General features: G+C 40.5%; 1 protein-coding gene across 2 annotated transcripts; it reads right to left on the minus strand.

Moving 5' to 3' along the window:
- LOC308409355 (putative ribonuclease ZC3H12C) lies at nt 1–26,077 on the minus strand. 2 transcript variants are annotated; one of them, XM_080902039.1, is made up of 6 exons: nt 25,953–26,077; nt 8,126–8,951; nt 7,070–7,209; nt 6,682–6,916; nt 6,362–6,468; nt 1–6,192 (listed from the first exon to the last, which is right to left on the minus strand). In XM_080902039.1, exons 2-6 carry the CDS (start codon nt 8,836–8,838, stop codon nt 4,679–4,681), a joined length of 2,709 nt encoding a protein of 902 aa, XP_080758165.1. In that variant the 5' UTR covers nt 8,839–8,951; nt 25,953–26,077; the 3' UTR covers nt 1–4,678. The 2 variants fall into 2 exon arrangements, with proteins under 2 accessions (XP_080758165.1, XP_080758164.1); XM_080902038.1 differs by lacking the exon at nt 25,953–26,077 and adding an exon at nt 16,183–16,668 and having other exon boundaries at nt 2–6,192.

A 26,077-nucleotide genomic window follows, 5' to 3' on the forward strand; every position in this document is an offset into this window, starting at 1 on the left:
TAAGTGAGGCTTTTATTGGTCACTTTTACATCACTCACAAGAACAGTCAACATGTCTCATTCAGCCACATTTTCCCTGATCCTGTAGGTATGTCACATTTGTTTTATGTGCTCTTGTTTTGGGTTTCAATCTCTAAAGCTTAATCGAGCACAACAAATGTTTGGTGAAACCGACTCTGGAATGGTGGTTTTATAGAATAAAAAGTTAAACTCATACAGGGGCGAAAAAGTGAAAGTACTGTACATTAAACCAAAAATCAAAAAAGTTGTTGTGAAGCACAATTTTAATCACCTTAATCAATATAGTGATGAGTGACAACATACAGCGCTGGTCCACCAAATACAAACAAAACGGCTTCAATGTCAATTTTCCACGTCTCTGACACTCATCTGGAAGGATAGTTTCATTCTTCTATCAGATATTCCCGCATTTAGTGTTTTGATGATGGTGGTGGGAAGCATTGTTTAACATGCAGGTGGGGTTGGAGTCAGGTGATCAACTCATCAATGCCATCTGAACTGAAATGTTTTGTCACAGGATAAATATGACGCCCCAGAACAACTGACGCTTCCCTCCAAGGGGACAAATGCAACCCAGAAATTCCCTCCTCCCCTCCTTTTAGGTTTTCCTTTTAATTTGTTAACTCTATGTATGAATCAATACTGTGATTTACCACCATAATCCTGGATCACATTATAGAAAGAACCACTTTATTCCCTAGCAGAATATACAGTGAAACAGCAGCAATGGTCTAACACTTTTTTTTCCTTTTTAATTTTGGTTTAATAAAAGCACCACTAGCCCGAGAGATGAGCAACAAACAGCCTTTTCCTTGGCTGTGGTCCCTGAAGAGATGGCACTTACTTATTTCTGTAGCAGAAATGAAGCTGTATTAAAGCACACTAAAAATAAACATGTGAATAAATGTGCTAAACAGGGACTGTCGGCATTTTACATTTTTTCTATTGATAAAACACCTAATAAAATACAAACACACATCATGATTTTAGTCAAATGAGCAACAAATGACAAGTTGCTCGTCATCGGTTAATACAAACCCCACATGCAAATTCAAAATGCAAATAAAGCGCATTCAGACTGAACAGGAGGCAAATCTGAGTTCACTACACACATACAAATCTCCTATTATTGCTTTGGTTGTCAGCAGATTGCTACCATCGTCTGTAGTTTGCAGGGAAAATGCTAACTACCACCTATGGCATAGAAAAACTGCAACCGAAGTTGGTGTGTTCCATGCTTACTGCTACCAACCTGCTAGCAACCAAAGCAGTCGCAAGGAGGTTTTTGCCAGCCGGTGGTGGAATATTTATTATGCCCTGGCTTTAGCAATCCATTTGCATCCTCCTTCAGAAGCTACTTGCCAACTGGTCAAAGACTACTCATTGCTCCCACACAACCAGAAGTTGCAGACCAGTTCCAAGGACTGTGTGACCATCCCTAGAGAGCCAAAATTGGGACTAATCATGGCTATAATTGATGGTAAAATTGTCTCCATGATTGTCATATATAGATGACCCTTTCAGAAATAACAGGGCAGCTTAAAGTACTTTATTACAGTAATGATAATCCAGGATATGCCAGTTGCCGAGTCCAGATTCAAAACACTAAGATGGTGCAAGAAAACGCTTGTGCTTTTCAATGGGGTTTTGCTACTCAATGCTTGACGTCACGGTGGCTAGGTCCATCTCTGATACTGTCTATCATTTCAGATCTTTTCCCCATGAACTGATATGAACCATCTTAGTTGTTGCAGAATTCTCCAACATATTTAAATCCAGGATTCTTGAGAGCCAGGTTCTTCTTTTTGATCACTGCTAGCTAAAGAGACAGAATATTAAATGGACATATGCATAAGACGGAAAAAAGAAGAGATTTAACTGTAGTCATTCCAAATGTGGCCTGTATGTTGCTAGCTAAAGAACATTTACATCTGTGTAGTCAGCACATTAGCTATACTTAAATTTAAGTATATAATTCAAGACAGAAATTTGCTTCATGTTCAGTCGGAATTCACTTTTTCAAGCAACAGCTATGAAGAAATCCATTCACAGCATGATGTCAGGACATGATTTAACACACACTTTCTAGGGATTTTTTTTTTTGAGAAAAAAAATACACACATTTAGAAAAATACCTTTTTAAAACGTTTGTAATAATAGAAAAATATGTATTTGTACACTGAATAAAGTTGTTAATATTTATCAGAATGTAAACACAATAACTTTAGAAGTTTGTTAAATTATACTGTAGGGTGTCTTAACCCATTTAGCAAACACTAGCACATAGTGCCAGACTAGCAGGGTTACCACAGACTTAGCCTTTAGCATCATAGCGGATAACAATGTAGGCTAATGATAAGAGAAAAAATGTGTAAAAAAAAAACCAAAAACCTGACAGACTGTTACTCACATTTGTTCATGCCTTGCATACAACTCTCCAGGGTTTGAGAATAAAGTTTTTTGATGTTAGAAAGCTCCACAGAAATAAAGAAATACATTTTCTGGAAAGTGTTTAAGAAACATTTGGAACATTCAAGCTAGCTACAGCGTTTGCTGCTCCCATGGAGTGTGATGCCAGGAAACTTTAATAACAGCCAATCACATCACAAAACAACTTTAACAAGCTCTTTCTGTTATAAAACTTTTAACCCTGATCACTTTTACTGTTTTATGAGCGTGTGCCCACTTAGCCTCTAGCTAACCAGTGTTAGAGGTTTCACCATTTCTGAGCTAGACTCCACCTTGCTTTCCGTTCACCGACAATACACACAACTATATCCAAAAAGTGCACTTGAGACTTTACTGCACCCGGAAACAGGGAACAAGAATCCCCCTTACATAAAAGCCGAACTATCACGGGCGACATATTTTGCCACATAAAAATATTCAACTGAAAACTTGTTCTCACATTTTCATATAAAACAATGTTTATTTTCACCATATAGGATACAATTTGTATCAACTAAGAGAGGTGTCATCGGGCTACTTGAAATTAAGCTAACCAGGCGAGAGAGTTAGCTTTCCAAACAGTTCCTCGGGTAATAAAAATAACCTCACTGGCAGAGATAGTAAAAATAAATTATCATAATTTCATTCAAAAACACACAGCTCCAAGCAAGCTGCATTAAGAAGACACAACTTAAAAATAATTTTAAAACACTAAAAATATATTTTAAATCCCCCCCGCCCCTCGATTTTTGGGAGAAAACAGGCAATTCACAGAAGTCACCTTGGGCACTGCAAAATTATTATGAATATAAATATATAAATAAAAAAAAATATGGTTAAAAAAGTAAGGATAACTGGAAACCTATACGAGCCCTGCTGGCATTTAAGGAGGTCTGTGATGGTCAGGATCAGTTGAAGTTATTAAAAACTATTTTTATTGTCTTTTTTTAACAGAACCACAGACTTTGAAACCAAACATGAATATCTCCTGAGAAAAAAACCCTGCAAAGTAAAAAACTACCATGGTCCAAAATGTAGTTCAGTGGTGATGTAGTGATTTTAAGGTTATGATTCTCACCCGGTGCCTGTTTTGTTTTTTTATTCAATGTCTCATAAACTAAAACAAAAAAACAAAAAACTGTGGATCTGTGCAGTTAACACAACTGTATGCAAAGCATTAGAGGCAGATAAACCCTCCACCACTGATAAACGATACCCCGTGTCTCACATTCACAAACATTAAGTATAATAAATTAACACATAATTTAAATTAAAACAATACCAACAATCTGTTCCCCATAAACATTTCCAGTTGCCACACTTTGAACCTGATTTAGCACACTGATATTGTTTAGCGATGGAAAGGAACAGCGCGTGATGAACCGTGAAGTCAGCTGACAGGGCTATCCTAACAGAGGAAATAACTCTCATTCAAAAGTGAACAAGAGCTTGGGGTTTTCAAGTGGAGTTTTTGCTATCTTCTTTTGTGGGTGCTGGTTAAGTTTCACTTCCTTGTTGGGGGAAATCCACAAAATCTCGCAACAACTGATCTGCCACCTGTCAGCACAGAAAGAAAGCCGTTTGTTGGGCTTACTTGAGCGTCAACTATGGTCGGGCTGTATTTGCAATGTGGCAAATACGTGCGTGCCACGTTAATGCTGAAAATGTTAGAGCTACATACCCAATGTTGTCATCTCAGTGACTAAAAAAAATTAGAAACAGAGAAACAGCGCAAACGGCTATAATTATACCCTGATATGATTGCCAAAAGAAATGATCTGAAGAAAAAAAAAATAACAAAAAGTGCAATAAAACTAAAATAATTTTAAAATTATATAAATAACTTAAATGTAACAAATAAATAAGTTTAAAATCAACAATACTGCCACCCTTGAAACACCTTAAAAGCTTCCCTAAATACAGTGCTGTTTTGACTCATAACCAAAAAAGATGAAACATGCAGATGCACCCCTACCTTTTCCTATGTTACGTTCAGAAGTAGCAGGCATATTTCTAGAAAAAAAGTATGGCAATTTTGGTATTTCTCTGTATAATAATAGCATTAAAAAGGCAGCGTGTTAACAGCTGAAGGAGTCTCGTATCTTGTGATTTTGGTTTCTGTATGCCCAACTTGACTTTTTTTATTAAGCTTACAGAGGATATCCCTGCAAATACGAGTTTAGTTAAGATGAAAACTTCACTGTGTTTATTCAAGAGCTGTGCTGTGACTTCTCCATTAAAATGGCAGCTGCAAGCTCCTGAGCATCCGTCACATGTGGGTTCCTGGTCATTACCATCCTCACCAAATCTGGAGGGAAGATGCCGCACAAGTTAACAAACACCCTCTCCCTAAGGTCCTGGTATCGACCCAAGGCAGTTGGCTTTGCGTGCTGGGTTGCTGAGGGCATGTGGCTCTTGTGGGTAGGGACAGATGGAAGAGACTGCTGTGAAAGCGATGGAAGACCTGGTATTAAAAGGCCATGTGGTGATGAATGAACTTGCTGGCCCCAAGGAGAGTGTCCATGGACTTGTGGAAAACTCTTATAGGAAAACAGATCATAGTAAGGCTTAGGGGGTGGCTCATAATTAGGGTCCCAGTTCTGCTGGTGCTGAGGTTGTTGGGTTCGCACAGAGTAGTTTCTTCTAGAATGAACTGGTGAGCCTTCACACACTCTGTCCTGAAGCCCATGTTCCGGCCAAAGGGAGCCCACCATATTGTGGCCTCGAGGGAAGCTCTGAGACCGGGCATGAGTAGTGGGTGTTTGGGGTGGATGTTGTGGATGAGGTGGTTCCCCTGGAAAATTGGCGAGCAGCTGAAGCTGTTGCTGGGGTTGGATGTAGACAGAAGCGGTGTTGACGTGATGTGGCGAAATGCGAGAGGCGACAGATGCTGGAGTATCTTCTATGCCAAAATCACGTTGTCTCCAAAGTCCTTGAGGATGGACATAGCCACGAGGAGAATGCTGGCTCAGACTAGGAGAAACACGGCTTGCCTGGTGAGGGTACTGGCCAGAGTAGTGATGATGATGGTGGTGGTGGTGGGGATGATGGTGATGGCACTTGGGGCTATCATCTAACACGGGAGAGAAAGAATCTGAGCTGACACTGCTTTCACTGCTACAATCTGAAGCCAGTGAACTTGTGCCGAGCTCACCTGGAAAGAAGCATTCAGGAGTCTGTGGCACTACAAGACTGAGTCCCGAATAAGCCTTTACCACAGAGTTGTAGCCCACCACTGGAGAACTGCATCTGTAATAAGATTCAGCTTTGTTTGGTCCTGAAGCCCCGGCAATACCGGAGCTGCATCCAGTACTTCCAGCAGGGTGTTCCCATCTTTCCAGATGTCCCGATGAAGGCGGTCCCCCTGGAGCAGGATGTGCTACAATGTTATTGCTACAGCTGCCACTAAGACTGCTGTTTCTCCTCTGTTCCTCCACTTTGGAACTGACCTGAGTTTTGTCCTCTGAGAGCTCACTGAAGGAGCTCTGAAGGCTCCGATTTGGCTGTTTCTTTCCGGTATCCCGAATCAGCGGGGCCTCAGCCATTCCTTCTGATTGACCATTTTTTTGGCTCTTCGCCATCAGGGCATGTTCCAGCAGGCCTCTTGAAGCTACTGATGAAATTTTGGCACTGGCACGGAGTTCATCTGCCACAGCTCGCTGGGGCTGACTACCCCTTTCAGGGTGATAAAACTTGCACTTGTGGCCATATGTGCACTTTTTTCCTAATGGAAGAAAAAATGTGAAGTTTTTTTGTCATTGTACTGGAATAAAAAGCATTTATTCTCGTACAATTTTTTATCTAATTCCACTATGCAAGAGCAGACATCTTCTGCAACATAGCTGATAAGCATGCATTTGATAAGAAACATAACTAAACATTTTTTTTATTACCATAAGGACATGGCTGCTTTCTATGTTCAGGAATAACAGGCCTCTTTCTCAAGAAATTCTCAAGACTAGGTCCATGGCGTCCCAGCGGGTCATCAGGTGGCATGAATCTAAATATACAGTTAACAGACTGAAATTAGATGCAAATATTGAGTTCTTTCAAACACAGACATACGTTGAAATTCTCCCTTTTTTTTAACAACAAATTGGTTAGAGTAACACAAAGACAGCATGTTATTTAGTATGTTCAAAGGTGCAGGGAAACAATGACGTTAAAAGGAAATCCAACAGATTTGCTTCTTGTGCTGGTGCGATATGCTTACTTGTCATTTACAAACGAGTACATCAGCAGGCGCTCATCTATAAATTTCTTCCACTCTGGCTTCTCATTTGCTAAGTCACGGTAGTTGTCGTTTGAAACAATTATACCATCTGACTCGTAGGCCAGTTTGACGATGAATCTGTCATCGTAGCAAACCACACGACGTCCCTGAACGCGTCGTGATGGAGTGAAAACCAAGATCTTTTCTTTCTCCAGACGCCGCAGGATCTCTTGGTCTGAACAAGGAGAGGTGCAATAGTTAAATATAGAGAGAAAGACTAGAGTTAATGGATAATAGGAAATGCTTCCAAGAGCAGGATATTAAATCACATCCTTCACACTGTTGTTATTCTGGGACTTTCAACTGTGACAACGACTGTAATTTTTACCTGTGATAAGAGCATCAGGTCGCGACTGCTCCTTTCTCCAAGCAGGGACAAACACTGTGATGTCACGGTGGCCTCGCTCCAAGAACCAATCAACTGCTAGCTTGATACCTTGGCAGGAAAAAACTTCCTTGTTCCCATGACTACACAAACAGAAGGCAAGCATCAGCCACACAGCTAAGATTAAACTTTGCCTGTTTGCTTGTCATAGTCATACTGTCAGTACGGCAGGTTTTTCATGTTTTTTGAATTATAATCAAGTAACACAAAAAAAGCTTAGAAGTCAAACTCTTGAATTAGGCATCTGAATGTAGAGTATCCTCAGGTTGATATTGTTGATGAAGATGTGTTTTTGCATTTTACTAATGATTGTAACCATCTGAGGTTTAAGGTTGTAAATCCAACCCTCAGAGAAAGAACTGTTTTTTAAAATAGTTGTCTTCCCTGACTGCTGAGACTTTGAAAAACAATTTAGCAAAAACAAAAATTACATAATCGTATTACATCTTCCCACAATGAACAATTGTTTCACTTTGTGTCACTAATTACAAACCAGTGATACAAACTACAAAGGCATAGCATTAGTTCACACAGGCCACAATCTCAAGCTCAGCTAGAATTAGCTGATACCCTTCTATGCATCGAATTGGCAATATAAAGCACTGCAAGCCACTTTGCAACCCATCTGTATTCCAACTCGTTTCTTAGTAAATCTGATTAAATCAATCTTACACCTGTTTTCACCGATGTCTCCTCTATTGCTTGTCTCAGCATGTATAGTATGTAACATGTAACTAACATTAATAGTTTTAAACTGATATCTTCTTAAATGGTTTTGGTAAAAACTGGATTTACAAAAATTCAGAAAACTAAACAATGCATGTTTTCAACAAATAAGCATTTCTCTAAATGTGTGTTATATGGCTTTCAGCTTAGCTATATATGTTAGGCTCTTAAGCCTAATATAAAGTAATAAAGCTACACTCTTTGTGAGGTAAAGAGGTAGATACATGAAAGCAGAACAAAACCCTAGTATATTCCAAAGCTTCTCCTCCTCACCTCATGGCTACATTGCTTCCATCCACAACAACAGGTCGCAGGTTTTCTTTGTCTTCTAGCAGGTGGGACCGGCACAGTAGCCGAGAAGAATCCAGAGAGGAGTTGGAGGTGGAGGACAAAGAGGACGAGGGAGACTGTGAGACAGCTTGACCTCCTTGCTGATCCATCTCTATTTTGGTTCCCAGTTTAACCAGCTCTCCCAGTATATCATTGATAAGTGCGTCAGGGCCTAGTTTCCTCAGGACCAGCAACACTAGCTCTTCGGGGTAGCCTAGTTTGAGAGCGAACTCCACCTTCGTACGGCAGTGTGTGATGGGGTCAGTCAGAGATGTTTCCGGGGGGTCTCCAGGAGATGTATTTGGTGCCAGGTCCAGCCTGACTGGCTGAAAGACTGAGGACTCCTCCCTTTGGTGTAGGTGAAGCTGATCGTGGTGCGGTGTTTTAGAGTCAGAACCAGACCCGGTCTGGAGCCTTTCATCTTCACTGTCAGAGATAGCACTCTCTTCAGAAAAGTTACTGCAACTGCTACTGCTGCTTGAATGAATGATAGAGCTAATGCCTCTGCTACCAGCAGTATTGCTGCTTTTAACAGTGACACCCGCTCCTAAATTCCCAGCCTGCCGTTCAGCACCTTCCACGTGTAGGTAGTCCAGATCCAGCCCTGGGCTGAGGATGTGGCCTGTCCCATCCTCCAGATGGTCCTTCAGGCCCATGAATCCTTCTCATACATCCAGCTCCACTACCTCCGTGACCTCCCAAACACCTGACTGACCCCACTGTTACTACTGATACTTAACTCACTTACTAACTAGTCCTGTGAGGGTACCTGGGAATTAAAACATAAAAAGGAACTGGTTAAATTCTCAGTATATACTCACTTGTCATGTGATACCATCACATGAGGACACAGGGCACTACACTGCATTTATGTTCAAATACAGAAACACTCGTGGTCAGTACTCCATTAACTTCTACATAAAAAACAATTGAAATGTCATAAACATTAAAAACCAAAAAATCTGTTTATCTAAAGTATGGCCCAATGATAATAAAAATTCTCCCCAGCAGCTGTAAGGGTATTTTATTCTGCTTCTTCCTCCCATCTCAAGCACGCCTCTTCTTCATCAAAAGGAAAAAAAAACGCAGGGCCCAAAGCAGCAACACCTCCTCTGCCCTGGGATGCGTCTTGACAGAGTCTGTCTGCTCCAATAGCTAATTTGCATATTAAGTTCTGACTGCAAGATTCAAATGAAAAGCTGCTGATGGTGCACGCTTTATGATGCTTAAAACATGCAGGCTGAAAACTATCTTTACCAACTTCTACTGATTTGCATTTTAACAGTGATGAGTTGTGTTGTCAAACAAATAACAGCTCTGGGACAAAACGCTAAACACCCGAGTACCGAGCAAATGAGGGGAAGCCAGCACAGACGTAATAACTGTGCAGCACGGGCAATTTTCATCTGCTAAAGAACAGCAGCACTGTCAGAAACACTGTTGAATCATATCCAGCCCTCTGCTTAAGGCATTTTTAATTCTTCAGTTTGATACTTTACGATTTAAAGCACCTCATTTTATATGTACAGAGTACAAAACTTGACTCTGTCATATGCAGGCATTCTTATTCTTATTGACATATGCATTTTATTTTGTGAAATACATTACTTTACATTTTGAAACAACAGCTCAGTGAGAAATAGGCCAACGATCTTGCCATATGAAACACTTCATTGCTGCTTCACACCAGTAATATAAATAAAATAAAATAAAATAAAATAAAATAAAAGCCTTTTTGGCCAACAGGCAGATTCTCCGCTTACCTAATCAATGCATGCACTAGCTGTAACTTCTAAAATGGGATTGACATTGTTTGTCTCCTCATATTGTGGTGACTTCATACTCAAACATAGAAAAGCGCTTCTTCTTGATACATCATTTCAAAACAAATATGAGCAAAATTCATTCATATGCGTTTAGTGATTGCATTCACTAATGGAAACCGAAATGAACGTGACGACGTGACGTTACAGTAATTACAAAGATCTGCAAAGTTTGTGGCAAGTCATCGGACACGTTTTGTGTGATAACTCAACAGAGTGCGTTAACTTTTCTGTCTCACTGAGTAAGTGAGAAAACTCACTGCAAACATGATTTTATTGTTAGCAGCCCTGTTTGGCACATCTGTGTCCTCAGAGTAAAGGTAAGAATAAGCTGTCATACAGAATCAAACGCATTTTTAACTGCTTGGCACATTTTGCACATTCAAAATCTAAACGTGCAGCAAGAAAAGGTACAGCCGAAATTTACAAACATGAGCAGCCAACAGGAGATTAACTATAATTAAGAATAATTTATGAAAAAAGCCATGGATATATGTATGATAAATTAAATCCATTTTGACTGGACAAAGCTAATGTTAAGAGGCAGGAGGTGCTGGCCGTGACATGAGTCAAAAAACACATTTTCCACTTATTTCAAATCTCCGGCCACTATAGAGGTGGGGCGTCCTATCAAAATCATAAAAAGAGGGCTCTTTCTGACACAAACAAGCGTTACTGTTACAGCTGTGTGAGCTACCATGACAAAGAAAAATTACAAACTGCCCATTAACACAAACACAGTATGTGTTTTATGTTTTCCAGTTAGTTTACTGATCACCGAAAGCCCAGAAGAAATCCTCACAGTTGGACACAAACTACATTACATAAAGCTGTACTTCTATTTAAATCCACAACATAAAATCTTAAGTAATGTTTATGAAATTCAGTCAGTGATACACCAGCTAACACTGCAGTCAGTGTTTGTGTTTATGTGGCCTTCCTGAATGTTTCTCAGTTCCATCTGTGGTAGCAAATGAGAGAAACCCCTAATGTTGCTCAGAGCCTCTGAGTGTGGCCTGCTGGTTGTGTGGGGGTGCACAGACTGGCTGAAACAAAGAGTGATCTGTAAATTGTTCAGTGACCACTTTAAAAAAAGAAATTAAATGTCTTTGTTTACTTCCAGTGTATTCACACAAAACATCCACTAAATTACCGATGCTTTTGGTAGCTATAACCTCATTTTGAGTTGACTTTAAATGTTGCTCATTTCCTCAGAAATACTATGTCTTTTTTTTTTTGCCTGTCCCGTTTGGTTCCTTTGCCATCAGAATTATTGTCTAAAGGCAAAGAAAGATGCCCAACGGATTTACTTTACCAAATTGACCATCCCAGCCTTGCCGTAATGGTCCATTTGATTCACCTTTTATTGTTTATTTTATTTATTTTTTATTTTCACTTGCTAGATACGGGACAGACTTGAATGAGGAAAAGAAAGGGGAGAAAGGAAGAGGGGGAAAAACAACGGAGAAGAGGGACGGGGATAAAGGGCAAAAAAACAAAAACCAACTAAATAAGCAGACAAAAAAAATACATATATCAATCACCTGGATCACCTGTTGAGAAAGAAAAAAAGAAAACAAGCAGAAGAAAACGAGAGCAATACAATAAACAACATCACGATGATATATGGGAATATAACAGTAAATACTAAATATTAAACATTACTGTGCAGCACGTAAGATCGACAGCGCACAGTGTGCTTTGAGGTGGGAGCCAAAAAGGGTGTAGTTTGTGTGTGTGGACCTGTGAGCATGGACGCGCTTGTTTTTAAAAGGTTCCTTCATGTAATGATCTGCTAGAGGGTGTGGGGAGAAATACTATATATCTGGTTCCATATTTTTATTTAGCATACTAAATAAGCCTGGCATATTTTAAAGTTCAAAATAGTACCTTTATTTGATAGTGCTGGATATTTAATATTCTTAAATCACACTTACATCACCCTCACACAGCTAAACATGAACATTTGAAAAAAAAAAAAAGAAAGAAATAAAGCTGTCCAGCGCTCAGAGCAAGCCACCAGCTAGCTGCTAGCAGCCTCGGTATGAGCAACGGAGGCAAGGTAAACATTATGGAGATGAGTGAAAAAGAGAAAAGTTATAAATATATAAAGATACTGAAAAATAGTGTAAGCACCTGACATTAGTTTTCTTAAGTAAATCTGCTGCACCAGCTTTTGTTTGGTAAGGTAAAATATGTTGGATAAAGGTGGTTTAAAGCAACTCTTTCATTTTTGCACATAGCATGTAGTTTTTAGATATTTAAGCAAGAAAAATATCCTCTAACTTACTCAAGTTTAGGGGGAAATAAGTTATATCCAGTGAAGTTTAATATTTTACATTAAAAAATGCTGTTTGTTTGTATCAGCAGATCACAAAAATTGTACAACTGAACCAGCCAAGAAAAATAAAATCAACTATTTACGCTCGGCCTAGTTCCTGCCCTTCATAAACAGCAGGTTTGTACACCAGGTGGGTGGGGCTTCTTCAGCCCAAGCTGATTGCCAGAGATGACTATTTCATATAATATCCACTCTCACTGACATACAGATCCAAGAGTAGATAAAAATTCTGTGAATCAGAGCGTGATGCCTCATGTTTGGTTCATATTGAACATGAACATCCACTGTTCTAGCACAATATATATGAAGGAAAGCAAGAAAAAGCATTGTATACAAATTACCCGTTAACCTAGTTTAGTCTTGTTGGCTTCATGCATAAAAAAACAGACAGAGCCAAGATCCTCCTTTGAGGGTACCTCAAAGGTACAAAAAAATTTATCTTCAAACAGAGGCATAGAAAAAGGAAGTGACAGTTGAAAACCAGTCATATGATGACTTGCCTCAACACCCCACCTGTAACTGGTATGATGTGGACAGAGTGGGCCTGCTTCAGTTTTTGGTGACAACGGTTCACATCACAAACAAATACCAACAACTGTGTGTTTGCATGTAAGGTTGTTTATCTGTGGAAATACCCACGGAGGGTACTTCCAGTGCATGAAACTGCCCTGAGATCTGTGAGAAGTGAACGGGAATGTTATTTACAAGTTTGGTGCATCTTCTTCAAATGTTGTTCTTCAAAGTACGATGTCAAAAAAAAAAAAGATTTCTGTGAAAGAAAAATACTCTGTTATGCTGCTCTGGACAAATAATGCTGATTTTTTTTATGTGCTGACACAAGGTGAACAAATACTGTCTGGTAGCATTGGAAGACTTCAGTTCACTTCATGAAGCTGCTCCTCATACAAGACTGAACATTTATTTCAAAAGATACATTTTTTCACCAGTTGTTTGCAAATCACTTCAAAAGAGCTACTTCTGCACTCTGTATGCGCTCCTATTTATGGTTATAGTTTAAAGAAGAATTTCTCAGATCGCACGCTAAAGCACCGGAAAGCAGGGGCCTCTTAATGTCCCGACCCCCGACGTCTAAGCTGCACCGCCGCTGTTTTTCATCCTGAATGCCACAAGAGAGCCGGAATAATTTAGTCCAGCAAAAAAAAAAAAAAAAAAAAACCAGAAAAAAAACAAAAGAGGCACAAAGGGGAAGAGAGCGAGAGTGAGTTTGTGTCGGGGGGGAAGAAGTGTGTCTGGCGTGCCGTCCTTCAACAATGCAGCTGCCACACAATCTGTCCTCCTGTGATGGGAGTATTGTTCTCTCGGCCCGAGCAGCATGCACAGACGGAGGCAGGGGCTTTTTTTTTTTTTTAAACCCATTCACCCCCCACACCAGCACATCAACATGCAAAGCATGCCTGCTTATGCATCAGCCGCGCGGACTTCAGTCGCAGGATGCCAGACGGAATCTGAGGAGTCAGCAGAAATGTGAGAGTGACACAGCAAGTGTGAAAACCCACTTATAAGGCAGTCCGGTGACATGTGGTGTGATCTCTGCACTATATATGTGTGCCATATAAAGGAGTGTGAATACACAAATGTATTTGCATGGAAGTTTTTGGGAAAACCAAGAGGAAAAAAAAAAAAACTCCAATAACTCACGAGGAATGCCATTAGCTGTTCCTTGTAGTATTTCTTATAATATTTCAGTTCCATTTTAATGTTACTTAATACTACACAAAGACCTGGATGACAATTAAGCTATTATAGTTTGTGTTTCAAACATACTAAATACATAAATAAATAATATCGCTGGTGGATTTGTACAATATCTGAAAATGTCCAGTTAAACTTTGAAGCACTGAACAGCAGCATCTATTGCTTCATTTAGTTTTATAAGTGTTGATGCTGTGGGTGTGGATCATAAACCAAGAATGCAGTTCAAGAGTCCTGTACAGCAGCAAGAAGTGCTACAAAGGAGACTTTTGAGTACGTTGGAAGGTGTTTGTATATCTGTCAGTCTTTGGTAACATGACAGCGTCACCACAATGCAAGATGCAGTCGCGATAATTCACAGGTGTGCAGCCGACATGAAAATAAGAGTGGGTGTCTTCCAACAGCTTAGTGGTTTCAGAGCTGGCGTGATCCCTACACATGCTAAACTTTAGTTTTGAATGAACTTTCTGTTCACTGCTGTCTATCCGGAATAGCCCATCTTGAAGTACAGAAAACAAGCAATTGTCTCCTGGTTAAACGTGGACTTGGTTGTAGGGAGGAAACTCAGCCTATCAGATGACTGTATAGTGTTAATATACACGGAGAGAGTTTACATAGTTTTTATATTTAGTTACAGGGTGAGTTTTTTAGCTTCTGCCACCACACAGTGTCAAATCACCAACCTTTTTGTTCTTTTCAGTATGAAATATCAGAGATGGGTGAAAAAAAAATGCAATTGCTGGTGAATACTGTTTTTGTTGAGCAGCCATATATTACAAGATGAGCTGCAGTGACAGATTAGCTTAAACCATTTAGCTGAGCATGCATAGCCGTTGATTAGTCTCCTAAAAAACTTAATTACATGCATCAAAATCTTGAAGAACTGTAACGATCCTTTAAGTCCCTTTGGATAAAATAAAGAAAGAAAGAGTCTCACAAACTGCCAGCTACCGTGAGTTTTAATTTTGAGTGTGTATTTTATTGGAAAGAATAACTTGTCTACCAAACTTCGGTGAGTCAGTGTTTCATCGAGGGGAAGCTGAGAGTCTTTCCATACTGAGCAGATGCTGCAGTCTGCACTTCGTTGACCTACCCTGCCCATCCTGACAGTGGTCTGTGCGTATCATTATATGTGTTGTGATCCCGGGTTAGCCCCCTTGGGTGTGGGGTGGAAGGATGAGCTCCCCTGAGGAAAGACCCCGACCAGTCCCTCAGGGCCACCGCATGGCTGCCATTTGCCGGCTGAGTACAGCAGTGACCCAGTCTGCCACGCCAGCGACCGGCTGGGAGGGGGACAAAGAGGGTGCGGAGAGTGGGGGTGGGGGTGCATATAGGATTGGGGGAGTGGTGGTGGGGACAACAGATGCCTGCTGAAGCCACAGGGGACCTTCCTGAAAGCATCCTGTTCCTACACCCTCCCTGACTGCAACTGGTGGTGTCCAGATTCATCCTCATTGATACATATCACCACTGTCTGTCATGTGGCTTTTTCTGGTAGCGGACAGCACTCGGTTTCACCTCTAAGCTGTGCAGAGTCTGATTCTGCCTCCCTCGCTGCTCAACTAAAGGCCATCATACGGAGACATTTAGTGGTCCAGACCCTGCTAACGTTCGTCAGCACATATGATAATCTATAATTTGTTTACATTAATTTAATTGAAGTGAAACCTAACCAATGACCCGTTGAGGGGGAAATCCAAGGAATCCCCCAAAGAGCCCTGATTTAAAACCACAAACGGCCTTGTCTTAATTTCACTTGTGAGCTCAGACTGCGATGCTTATGTATACGACAACCTTCCAGAGTGAACTGCGCTGTCCTAAAAATCACACTCAGTAACTAACAGGTATTATTAGTCTATAAATGTCCCCGTTTGAGCGTTACAGCAACAAAGACTGTGCAGCTTTAACTGTTGTAGTATTACAGCACGTCTGTTCACTGGTCACATATGTTTATCATTAGGTTATATGGTTACAGAGATTTCATGATAAAAAAAAGAGTGAAAAAAACCCATCAAAATACTGCAGATAATCCAGGATGAAGTATGACAGCAGTGTTATCAGCGTCTTTAACGGGCCAACGCGAATCCAAGCTAAACGCACAAAAGTAAATTAGTAAGACTTACCGAACAGTTCCACGAGAAACAGCAAGGCAGTAAAGCACAGAAGAACCAAGAACTCCTACAAAGTGTCTCCTGACATGCTACTCTGGATCATATCAGCAACAAAGCACAAAGTGGGAAAGATTTTAAAAAAGAAAATGACCCAGTAAAGTGGTGAGGACTAAGCCCAGGAGTATGGCCCGATTTTCTTTTAATGGAAAAAAAGGAAGTTAAATGTCTTGTATCCACTAGAGAACTGGAGAAAGCTGCCAGTCCAAGTGGGGCTGAGCAAAAAATGAGTTTCCTGGTCGAGTCTGGCAGCAGTCTTAAGTGATCAACCATGAAGTTCTCCTTTTTTTTTCTTTTTGTTGTTGCAAAGCAGAGTGATGTGTCCTGAAGCTGCAGGGCTAGCAGTGTTACTGACAGCAGATGGAGTTTAAGGCACCTACCGTCCCCTCCTCAGTCTGCCCACCAATACGAGCACAGAAATCTCCTCGCACAGCTCACTTTCGTCTCTTCACCAAATCTCCTTCTGTACACATGCCAATCACCCCCCTCTCCACCAATAAAAAAGGGACTGTGAGATGTAGTAGGGTAACTCCACCCCTTCCCAACCCCTCACAGACACACGCACACATCACCAGACCATCCGCCGACCATCAGCCATGAATGGACGAGAAGGCATGAGTTGACAATAGAGGGGAGGGGGATACAAAGGAGGGCCCTCAGCGGGCAGCTGCACACGGACACACACCCAGACACACACGCACATGCACTCACAAACACACACACACAAACAGATACACAACAAGAAAGAATGAGTAAAAAAAAAAGGAAAGAAAGAAAAAACAGCACCCAGAATGGAGCCCTGCGTAACACCTGGCTCGGTGGAGACGGCTGTTGCCTTCTACATCTTTGTTTCATGGTGGGAGGACTGGCTTGACTCAGACAATGACACAATTATGTTAAAAGTAGTGTGTGCTTCCCAAAATGGGTGTCAGGAGTGTGATCGCCTATGAGTGCGTATGCATCTCTCTTATGGAAAGTTAGCAGGTGGGGAAGGAAGCTGCAGTGAGCAAAAGACACCAAACTAACGCAGTAAAAAAAACAAAAACAAAAAACCCCCAGCCATTACAATCAGGAGGAATTTTTCAGTCTCAAAGGAGGTCGGGCTGGACTTGAACAGCTCAAGTTAACCAGTCATTTCAAATTTAGATAGAAAAATATTTATGATTTTATTTTTCCAGAGAATAATAAAAACACATTTTAAAACATCCCGTGAACAAACGTAATCTTTAACAATTTCTGTGTGAGGTTTGCAAACACCTAAGGGGAAGATTGTGCTCCACGTTCCTGAGCAGATTAAATTCCTTTAATCTAAATGTAGATGTCAGCGAGGGAATGTTGATTGACATATAAATAACAGACTGTATACCAGAGTCAAAAACTGAAAAGTTAAGCCAACCGGAGGTATCCTTAATGACCAGCAGGGGGCGACTGCTTTAGTTGCAAAAAGACTTCCAATTGCGTCAAAGTCTAGGTTAGAAAAAAGACCCCTCAGCTCCTTTCATCAGCGACCATGGTTCAAACATTCCTGATCATTTTATGGGCTCAAGTGCTATTTTCACATCACACTTTTTACACGTGCACATCATCTATACACATCTGGCTAGCAAAAAGCAAAAGATCTCAGTTAGGTCCTGGGAGTAGACAGGATTTCATCCGATATAAAAAACTCTGCCACATCAAACATGGTGGAGCTACCTGCTGTGGCAAGCCCTTGTAAATAAGGGAGCAGCTGAAAGTAGCTTTGTTGTTGAGATTTGAGACGTTTCATAATCGAATTTCTGAAATTCTTTGATAAAAAAATCTCAATACCAAATCTCAGGTCTTTAAATTCAAATTGAACCTCACGTAGTGGAGCTTTGACCTTTAATGGCTCTTTGATCAAATCTGTCTTGTCTCGTGTAGAGTCATATGTGGCATGTTTCCATTTGAAATGCAGTCAATATTGCCAGCGGACGACAGTCAGGAAGATGTTCCAGCTAAGCCCACACAGTCTCAGTGGAAAGTCATTTATGTGGCATGCCACTCATAAAGCTACACTAACAAGACACTCGGTTAGGTGCATACGACTAGTCCCAGGTTTGATCGTATTTTGCTTTGAGAACTTCATAAATTTTTCATGACTCTGCAAATTGAATTCTTGTCAAATGTGTGTGGGAATGTGGGAAATATAGAAGTGCGCTACTGAATTGCAATCTGATGTGTACGTCTGTGTTCTTAGTTGTTGTTTTTGTCTGATCGGGGACTAAAAATGAAAAGTAGCCCTTTGGCTAATTTTGTGGATGCACAGCAGCCACCTGCTGTTCAAACCGTCTGTTTTTGTGGGGCAGCCATTTAGAAGAAAGCTGGCTCAAAGGGTGGGGCGTTAATACTGAAGGGCTTCAACCTCTACACCGGGAATGTCAAATTTCATATTAGGGGTCAAATACAGTCCACCTTGATCTTCAAGGCGCTGGACCACTGAACTTCCCACTTCTATCAGTGTGAAGAAGTTTAACCACATATTAAATCTTTGACACAGCTTAATATAAGAAAAGGAAGTGCAACTCCAACAGTATGTCCTAGATTTTCCACATAATATAAGAAATTTTCAATGACGTTTTTAAGAGATGTGAAAAATTACAGAAAAAATTACAGTAGCTCATTGTGCAGATTGTCCCGTAACTATAAAACAGAAAGTTTCCATTAATTCACAGAAAATGTTGTTATTTGGAGACCCATTGTGAAAAAATTGTCTATAGTCAACAGTGAAAAAACTGGAACTTTTCTGTTATTTAATTTTTTGTCTTGCTTAATTACTGTGGTGCAATATGAATGATCATGTCTCTGTAAGCAGAAAATGCTGAAAAATGTAACTAAAATATGTTAAAAAAGTCCAAAACTTTATGCCCTCCTTCACATTTTCCAAAGTGTCCAATGCAACAGATTCAAGTCTTTGCCTGGCCAACACCAATTCTGGACCCCGGACCTTATGTTCGACACCCACGCTCCACCAATACAAGATAAATAAAGATTACATTGAACTTTACTTTATTAGAGCCCAAAAGTAAAGATGAATAGGTCTCCTTTCATTTTCTTAATTCTCTTAATAAATAAAATAACGACAATTATTACAAAGACGATGCTTTCCCGTAGCTGTTTCTAGTTCGTCTGTCTTCCCCCATCTCGCATACTTCTTCCCAACACCATCCACAACGTGCGTCCCCCTCATTCTTTGTCTCAACTTCTCTAAGTGACCCTTATTTTTTGTTTTACTTTTCGGTTGGCCAGTTAATCTTCTGTCTTTTGTCTTCCAAAAACAAAAAGAGAAAAAATATATAAGGCCCCCTTTGCTTGCTTAGGAAAAACCCATGGTAAACAACTTTACATGTGGTAAACATGGTTCTTAATCCAGGAAAATTACTTTAAATTACTTAACATGAAAAGCGGCCAAACCTGGCTCACCTGGAAAGTCCAGGCCATGCAAAACTGTTGGCCTGCTCCCATTGTTGTCTAAAGCCTCAGAATTTATCCCTCAGGGTTGAGCACTCGCTATGTTTTTACAGTAGGCATCACTGGTTCTTTAAATGCAAATCTGACCACATCAAGCAGTAATACCTGTTCTGTGTACGCCCATGATAAACACAGGCAGCATAATGGTGTCACTCCCTCTACAGGGAAGACTTTAAAAAGAAGTAGGTGCAGAGTTTGTCAAAGTTTCAAACAAAGAACCCTCTGAGTCATCACAGGCATTAACTCTGAATCTGTCCCTTAAATAATTTTTTTTAATTTTATTTTTTAAATGTGTGTCAGTTAGACTGATTTTTTTTTCTTTGACTGATTTGAGTTGGAGTCATCACCGATGATGACTGAAACCTCAGATGGATAAAGGTGTGTTATGTGCTGGCATCTACATATCTGGTAGTTATAGTGTGAAATGTGGACTTCTTCTGCTAAAGAAATGCTTCATTGTATTATCCATTGTCTAAGCCGTTGGTTCCCTTATGGTGTGAATTGTTACTGTACTGTCTACTGTGTACACGCTTTGAACACACTCATTTCCTCAAAAAACAAAAAAACTCTGTCAAACAGAGCCCCAGTCCCTTTGCATGGTTCCTGGATGATGGGAAATTCAAAGGCCCTGAATGACAGCAAGGATCGTATGCGGCGTTAGCCATCATGATTCACCAGCACAGATGATTGGCGATGACCTTTAGAAGAGAGAAAAAGTATCACAAAGGCAACTTGTCTTAAAGTACAGCTAGTCTGGGGATGTCAACAGCCCCTACGCCGTGAAATCTCTGCGTTATTGTAACTTTAAGCGCCTTGGAGTCAACTGTTGTTGTGATTTGGAGCTTTAAAATAAAACTAAATTGAAATCTGAGATTTATCCTCCCACATCTTTAAGGGAAAATAATAATTCAACCAATCCAGAGGCTACTGATATGTTCCGCCCTCCAAAAGAACATTCCCTGACAGGATTAACTTTATGCCTAAACTGGATCGTAGCTTAGGCCCTTGCAAACATCTAGGATGTTTGCAAGGGGGAAAAGAGGCCAAGCATACGTAAAGAAAGAAACCTCCACAGATGACAATGGTTTAATTGCTTTAAACAAGGTTTAATTGTTTTAAACAAGGTTTCACTTCAGCAAAGTTTTTTGTCTGTTATTGCTTCTGTGTTCCCTGCAACAAGTGCCAAGCTTAAAAACCAAGAGCAGAGGAGACCGGCTGTTCCACCCATTTCTGAAACAAGTGACAGTTCACACAGCTACAGCATGTAGGTGTGGCTCTGCAAAGCTCTGTTTAGACACTTGGGGACAGTTGGCGAACTCTAACCTTCACAGAAAACTAAAGAAGCATTTTTAAAAAACACAACAAACATCCCTTCAGATAAAAAGATGCTGCATCTGAACAAAAGGCAACACAACTTTGACCTGGATTATGTGAAACTGTTTGAGAAGGGAATTTAAGTCTGATATGCGCCAGCAAAAACAACCGACTCAAACGGGCTAAGAGAAAAGCAATCAAAAGCAGAACTTTGTGTGACTATTTACTGCAGATATGAATACACTGTGACTACACATTTTGGTTTTTCCCTTTTAAACCTCTGCACACAAAATGTTTGAAAGTGACTGCACAGATTTACTTAAAAGGATGCATCTTTCCAATATGGCACACTTTTCTCACATAAGTCTTTCCAATTCACCATAAAGAAAAACGTCCAATTAAATTATCTGAAACTTTTTTTACTTGGAAAAACAAACTGCTTAGTTTCAAGTGACAAAAGCATAGCTAAGTATATCATATATCTGTGTATGCTGATTAGATGACTCACATGTCGGGGGGTTAGTAATTAGTAAAGTAAAGAAGGGCTCCTAACTTAACCAGCAGTATCATGTCTTTTAATTCCACAGTCTGATTTGTTCAATTATCACGTCACAGTTATTTGATTATCAGACTGATTTTCCTCTCTCTCTCTCTATCATCCACCCCCACTCCCCGCTCCCCTATGACTTGCAGTGACTCCTTAATTGGGGCTCAGCTGACAGTTTTTCCCCTCGGGGGAGCAGGCGCCATGTGGACCATCTGCTTCAAGTCGCAGGATGAACAGGTGTCCTGCTCCCGGCCGCCTGCCTGCACCTTACCAACCCTATCGAAGTGTAGCACGGCACAGTGTTGCGCGGTGTAGTAGCCGCCGCCGCCGCTGTGTACACAAGATAAATCCGAGTAGTTTTGTTTGACCTGAGCAGCATTTCTGCCTCAGACAAAGGAGGAAGCATATGGAAGCGCTACCTAATCTGACATAAAGATCACAGCCATGACAGTAAAGCCTGTTACTGCACGTCTGAGTCAGAGTTGTTTGGTTGATGCATCTGTTCTTAAAAGCATTTTGAAAATTGGGGTTTTGTGTTTTAATAAGCGATTTCTATATTGTGTCCATAATCCAGAAAATCCATATTTATGTTGTTCGTCTATATTCTACCCAGCTTTGGAACAGGATCTCACTCATGTGTGATAGTGGGTCACTACAAAGTGGTTCCTCTACAAAGGATTTCTATGGTTAGTTTGCGCTGAGTCTTGTTGAGTTTAAAATTCAGATAAGGAAATACAGACAAGAAGAGAACATATCAACTCTACACTGAAAACCACCATGTAAAACAGCGCAACTGGATGATATAACTATGGGTTAATACATGTCCCAACCTATATCTGGATGAATAACAACAACCGGTGATTGAATCAATATCAAAAGTGGCCTGCATTTCACAGGTACACATTTCCGATCTAATTCACCTAATTCTGCACCATCATATCCCACACCTTTACTATTTAAAACTACTTTTTTGCAAGACTAGGACTGTATTAAAACACATTTTACTCCTTTTTTTTTAAGCATTCTGCAGTATCGAATGAGTTCCAACAGGAAAATTAAAACTTCAACCTGGGTAAATTTAAACTTGAAACTTTTAGAGATGTCTGTTATAATCTTTGATGCTGCACCAAACATGCTGGTCTGCGTCGTGTGCGTTTCACTTCAGAGTTCTGGAGCTCTGATTGCAGATTACTTTAAATAACCTTTAACCTGTCTACACCACCCTGAGTACCTCCATTAAAAGATTATTTTAATGTCCTTGAACAGTGAATATCCAGTTGAGTCCTTTTTACTCTAAAATCAATGATCTAAGTAATCAAAACAAATAAGGACAGAGCAAAAAGGATAGAAATAAGTGTGGGTGTAAAGGTAATCCACGCTGAGGGCTGAGTAAGTGCCAGGAGCAGGGTCTGCAGCAGATCTTCAAACAGTACACTGGATAAACACTGATCCAGGCTGCAAGGATTACTCCAGCCCTTTAACAAGGCCTGAGGGGTGGAAACAGGCAGGGGAAGAGGTAGTCCAGCTGGTATCAATGACACACACGCGCACACACACACAATACTATGCTAACAGGCTCTACACATGCTGCTACCTATGAAGAGGGAAGTCAAACAAACCAGTGTGTGTCGGGTGTGTGTGTGGGGTTTGTGTGTGTGTGTGTGTGTGTGTGGTGGGGGGGGGGGGAATGGGATGGGGTCACTCAGGACTTTGAAAGAACAATAGGTTGGCCTTCAGGCCAGTGCCCTCTGGGTCACTTAAGGAGGCAGCATGAAAACATGTTAGTGCGCACACACACCACCTGCTGTTTCCTGCAGGCTTGTATTTGGTGTAATGGAGATGGAGTGATTCTGCAGCCACACATTACTGAGATTTACCACATAGCTGAGGCCAATAAAACCTCCATGGCAACTTGGCTAGCATCTTTGGAATTGTAGTTTTAAAAAGCACATTAGGGCCGTAACTGAGGATAATTTTCACTGTTGGTTTGTCAGAAAGCGGTTAAAGACTGAAACATACACTGGCAATATATTACTGCATCAGATTGAACTGTTTGCTGGGAAATTACAAACCAAATTATAATGGCACACAACACACGACTTGGCTACCAGCAAAGCTCGCCAGGACTCGACAGAGAAATATCAGCAACTGACACTGATACAGGTCCTTTTTGCCTGCAGGCTAATATCAGTCAAACAGTCGACAGCGGTGACCTGTCAGTACACCCCTGTTTCTAAAGAACTGAAAAGCGATAAGAGTGCTACATCCATACATCCATATTTCTGCATTGCCAATTACCTGTGGCAATTTTCAAGCTGCTACCTGCAGACCTACTTCAGTGTTCCAAGTCTTTTGATGTTTATGGTAATGCTAGCGGGATTTTGAGGAGTTCTTTTTCACTTTTTTCGAGCACTCTGTGAGAATTAGAAGAAAAAATATGGGAATGATCTGAAGCAAAACAAATTTCTTAATGCTACATAAAGTGAATCAGGCACATGTACACGGTGTTTCACACATAAATTCACAGCTCTGTGATTAAGTCATGATGGATCGTCCCCACAGGGCCTGGCCTATTGAGCACCGTTGTGTGTGTATGTGTCTACAGGGCGCTTTAGCAAATAATCAAATTTACATATATGCCTGCACATCCTTGCATGTGTGTGTGTGTATGCGGGGTCATGTGTCTGACTATGTGCAGGTGTGCGAAAGTGTGTGTGTGTGTGTTTGACATCAGGGCGAGTGCCGGGTCAGAAGGGTCACAGAGAAACAAAAGCATGGAGCAGCTCCAGCAGCTGCCGGGCCAAACGTCATCCACAGAGACCTCTGGCCTTACCATCACCCTTTCTTTTCAATGGGAGCGTGCCGTGGTCCTACTTCTGCTAACACATGCATATTTACACACACACAGACACACACATGCTCTGCCTGGCGGGCCACAGTCATGTCTGGAGCTCAGTGCAGCAGGCGAAGGAGGTAAAAGGTCATTTGGGGACATATGCAGAGGATGTATGGGTGCAAATCAAGTGTAAACCTCTGTGGCTGAAAAAGTGAAGACATCACTGAAGTGCAAAAAAAAAGAAGTTTCTCTAAAAGTCACACGAGTCTGCCTCCAAAAATGAGCCAGTCTTCATAATTCAGCATCAGCTATGCTTAACGGTTTGATGTAAAACTCTCTATAGTCTATTCCCCCTTCATAAAATCATCTCATGCACAGTAATTATATTTTTTTAAAAACTACAACACAAGCAGCTTATTCAAATCACTGAGCTACATCTCTTTACTTGTGGTGTTGGTGCCTTCTGGAGCATTTTTAACTGCAATACTTGAAAAGGTTATGGTCTGCTGTGTGGTACATCCCACTCATGAAGTTTGTGCTTCAGTTGCTTTTTAAATTCTAATATTTTACACATATGTTGCACCCATGCAGTTTATGGCTGACATTATTAGCTGATAATGTCTAAAGATGGCCATTTGTCGCAAAACACAGCACTCACCAGAACCTAATAATTCAGGCTTCCTTCCTTCCTTCCTTCCTTCCTTCATTCGTTTATTAACGTTTGCTGTGCCCATCTGCAGTGTATGGTTCAAATGCCCAACATGATTATACCTCAAATCAACAACTACAAGACTCTTAAAATTATCAATCAATCAATCAATCATGTCACAAATTGTGTAGAAAATCCATGACCTCTTCACAACCATTTGCCTTTGTGTCACAGATCAGTTTTTCCTGTTCCTGCTCAATTCATCAAGCTCCCAGCTTAGATGACATGTTTGAGCACAAAGGGCTTAGTGAGAAAGTGAGTGGCAGTGTGTTTGTATGTGTTCACGAACAAGGAAACTGAATATACTTAATGAGGAATTATTTTAGTAAGTAAATTTTATCCCAACATTAGCTAATTATATTGTATACTGCACTTATGTCTGCAGACTATAAGCTGCACTGACCATGAGTTCATTCAGCACTATCACTTTACAGAAATATTTGTTTTTTTTTAAAAAAAAAAACCCAACATAGAATAACTATACACCTGTCCCATATCTATTAACGATCTTTGGACATGTCTGTGATGCTACACCGACTTCATATTGATTTTACTAAAGTTAAAATATTTCCTGTGCATACTGTATTCTTGGTTCCAGTTTTTATAATGTTTTACTTTACTGATATCTTCTCTTTTCCCTAAATGTAAACTGCCAAGAATCAGTAAGGAATCTTTTGGTGCATTTTTGTTCAGGCAGTGTGAAAAGATTCATATATGATCCCTATTATATGTAGTATTTCATGATATAGTATTTCATTTCTTATGCATGTCGTTAATGATGACTATTCATTACTGTATATCTTGTTGAAAACAAAATAATGTCCACTTACTTTATCGTAGCATCCTCCCGTGTTGAATTCATTCTCCATCACATGTTACGACAAGTGTCCTTGTAAAAACTCTCATGGTAGTGCAAAGTTTGCATGCTGACGCTGCTGCTCTCGGGATCTCGTGG

This window comes from Rhamphochromis sp. 'chilingali' (assembly GCF_963969265.1).
Source record: "Rhamphochromis sp. 'chilingali' genome assembly, chromosome: 14".
NCBI classification, from domain to species: domain Eukaryota; kingdom Metazoa; phylum Chordata; class Actinopteri; order Cichliformes; family Cichlidae; genus Rhamphochromis; species Rhamphochromis sp. 'chilingali'.

Coding starts and splice junctions, on each gene's coding strand:
- LOC308409355 (XM_080902039.1), bottom strand. CDS start 8,838: ATGGGCCTGAAGGACCATCTGGAGGATGGGACAGGCCACATCCTCAGC. Junction 6,917..7,069: donor ACCTGATGCTCTTATCACAG/GTAAAAATTACA, acceptor CTCCTTGTTCAG/ACCAAGAGATCCTGCGGCGT. Junction 6,469..6,681: donor TACTCGTTTGTAAATGACAA/GTAAGCATATCG, acceptor CTGTATATTTAG/ATTCATGCCACCTGATGACC.